This window comes from Eptesicus fuscus, chromosome 4 (assembly GCF_027574615.1).
Source record: "Eptesicus fuscus isolate TK198812 chromosome 4, DD_ASM_mEF_20220401, whole genome shotgun sequence".
Lineage (NCBI taxonomy): Eukaryota > Metazoa > Chordata > Mammalia > Chiroptera > Vespertilionidae > Eptesicus > Eptesicus fuscus.
This window is the reverse complement of record NC_072476.1, coordinates 105,019,362-105,021,358: the sequence shown is the minus strand read 5'-3', so window position 1 is coordinate 105,021,358 and position 1,997 is coordinate 105,019,362. Positions and strand designations below refer to the sequence as shown.

General features: G+C 46.2%; 1 protein-coding gene across 1 annotated transcript; it reads left to right on the top strand.

The window, feature by feature from the left end:
- Positions 1–548: 548 nt before the first annotated feature.
- On the top strand, positions 549–974 carry LOC103298823 (39S ribosomal protein L20, mitochondrial-like). The gene has a single exon (XM_054714324.1). It carries the CDS (start codon positions 549–551, stop codon positions 972–974), a length of 426 nt encoding a protein of 141 aa, XP_054570299.1.
- Positions 975–1,997: the final 1,023 nt, after the last annotated feature.

Sequence of the window (1,997 nt, the reverse complement as noted above, 5' to 3'; positions counted from 1 at the left end):
GACATTGGCGGAGTCATGTCAGTTGCACCCCGCCCCAGCAGTGCGGGGGTGTTGTCAGTTCCTGGCTTACCTTTGTCTAGGTTCCGGAAGAGGGCTTTGAGATGTGGAACCAGTCTAGCACCGGAAAAGAGGAAATGAAATGGACCTGGGCCCTTCCAAGCTCCTTTAATCTTAAATTTTCCGGTGAAACCCCCTTGTATATGGGAGGATAAATAAATGTGCTGCATGGCTCAGGGAGTCGTCTGTCTCTCCAGCAGAAGAGGTCAGCGACCCACCCGGGACCCAGCTTGCATCTACTTCTGTGTCAACTCTCTTTATTTCATTATTTCTCAATCCCCGGCTGCCTCTATCAAGAACCACTTTCATCTCTCTCCGTGCTGGCCACGGAAAAGGGAGATCCCCACTGCATCAGGCCCCCGCAGGTGGGAACCAGGTGGAGGGGGGTAATGGGGGACAAATTGCAATAAAGATTTTTTTTTAAAAGACAAATGCTGTTTGATTCCACTTAAAAAAAAAGAAAAAAAGAGCAGGGACACCACCTGGACGTCATGGTCTTCCTCACCACGCAGCTCTGGCTGTGGAGCCACGTCACAGACCGCTACTGGCAGGTACAGGAAGTGCTGAAGAACTGCTGCTACCGGCTGGCTGGCTGGCTGGGTGTGATCAGAGCGTTTGTGAAATGCACGAAAGCCCAGAGATGGAAGAGGAGGATCCTGAGGACGCTCTGGATTAATCGAATTACAGCTGCCTCCCAGGAACATGGCCTGCATTACCCAGAGTTCATTGGCAATTTAATTAAGTGCCAGGTGGAGCTCAACAGGAAAGTGCTGGCTGATCTAGCCATCGATGAACCGAAGACTTTTAAATCCTTGGCTGCTTTGGCCAAAAGGAGAAGAGAGGAAGGATTTGCTGCTGTCTTGGAGGACAGGAAGGAGCCTGCAGGCATCTTTTCCAGAGAGGTGCAGTACCACTGAGGGGACACTGACACACCTACCCTCTGCAGCCACGTGTCTTGGGAAAAAGTGCCCCCCCACACCATGATCATATGATCATAATTAAAACAGGGGCTAAGAGTCATTTGCCAAGAATGTGTTAAGTTTACTTGCAATGGTGTTACTTTACATCTCAGTAACAGCATGAGAGAAAAGGCCTATTTGTCCTCCTTGGGACGGAGCAGCAGCATCTCATGTAGATTGTGCCAATAAAGCTTGTGTGGTGGTCAAAAAAACAACAACAAAGACACATCATAGAAGTTGTTATCTGTCCCTTTGGTAGTTGCAGAAGTTGTAAACTACTTCACACGAAACAGAAAATTAAAATAAGTGGTTATAAGCGCGTCAGAAATATTGTAAAGGATTTCCTGCTTCTTGCTTTTGGCACCTGCTTCCTAGGAGTGCAGTGATGGGTGGTGAGTCGCTAGATGGGTATATCATTATTAATCATAGTTTTACCTTATCTTTTATTGGGATGTGGTGGCTTTGGTCTTTGGTTTTGTTTGTTTGTTTGTTTTTTAAATATATTTTTATTATTTCAGAGAGGAAGGGAAAGAGAGAGAAACATCAATGATGAGAGAGAATCATTGATCGGCTGCCTTCTGCATGCCCCACACTGGGGCTCGAGCCCACAACCCCGGGCATGTGCCCTTGACTTGAATCGAACCTGGCACCCTTCAGTCTACAGGCTGGCGCTCTATCCACTGAGCCAAACTGGCTAGGAAGTCTTTGGTTTTGTAACAGACCAGACTGGGAGAGGTGTTTTTGAGTGGGCCCTGGGGAAGGGGAAGCAGATGGTCATCACATTGACTCTTTGTTTCCAGACAGATTTGTACTCATCTCTCCCAAACAAATGTGTCTCAGTTTTTCTTACAAATATCTCAAAAAAAAAAAAAATCACCTGGAAAAGAACCAGGTGAATTCTATGTCTGGGGTAAAATTCACTAATATCTCTTTAATTAACACAGTGATTACATAATCAATATTAAATGTACTCCTGAGCAA

Coding starts and splice junctions, on each gene's coding strand:
- LOC103298823 (XM_054714324.1), top strand. CDS start 549: ATGGTCTTCCTCACCACGCAGCTCTGGCTGTGGAGCCACGTCACAGAC.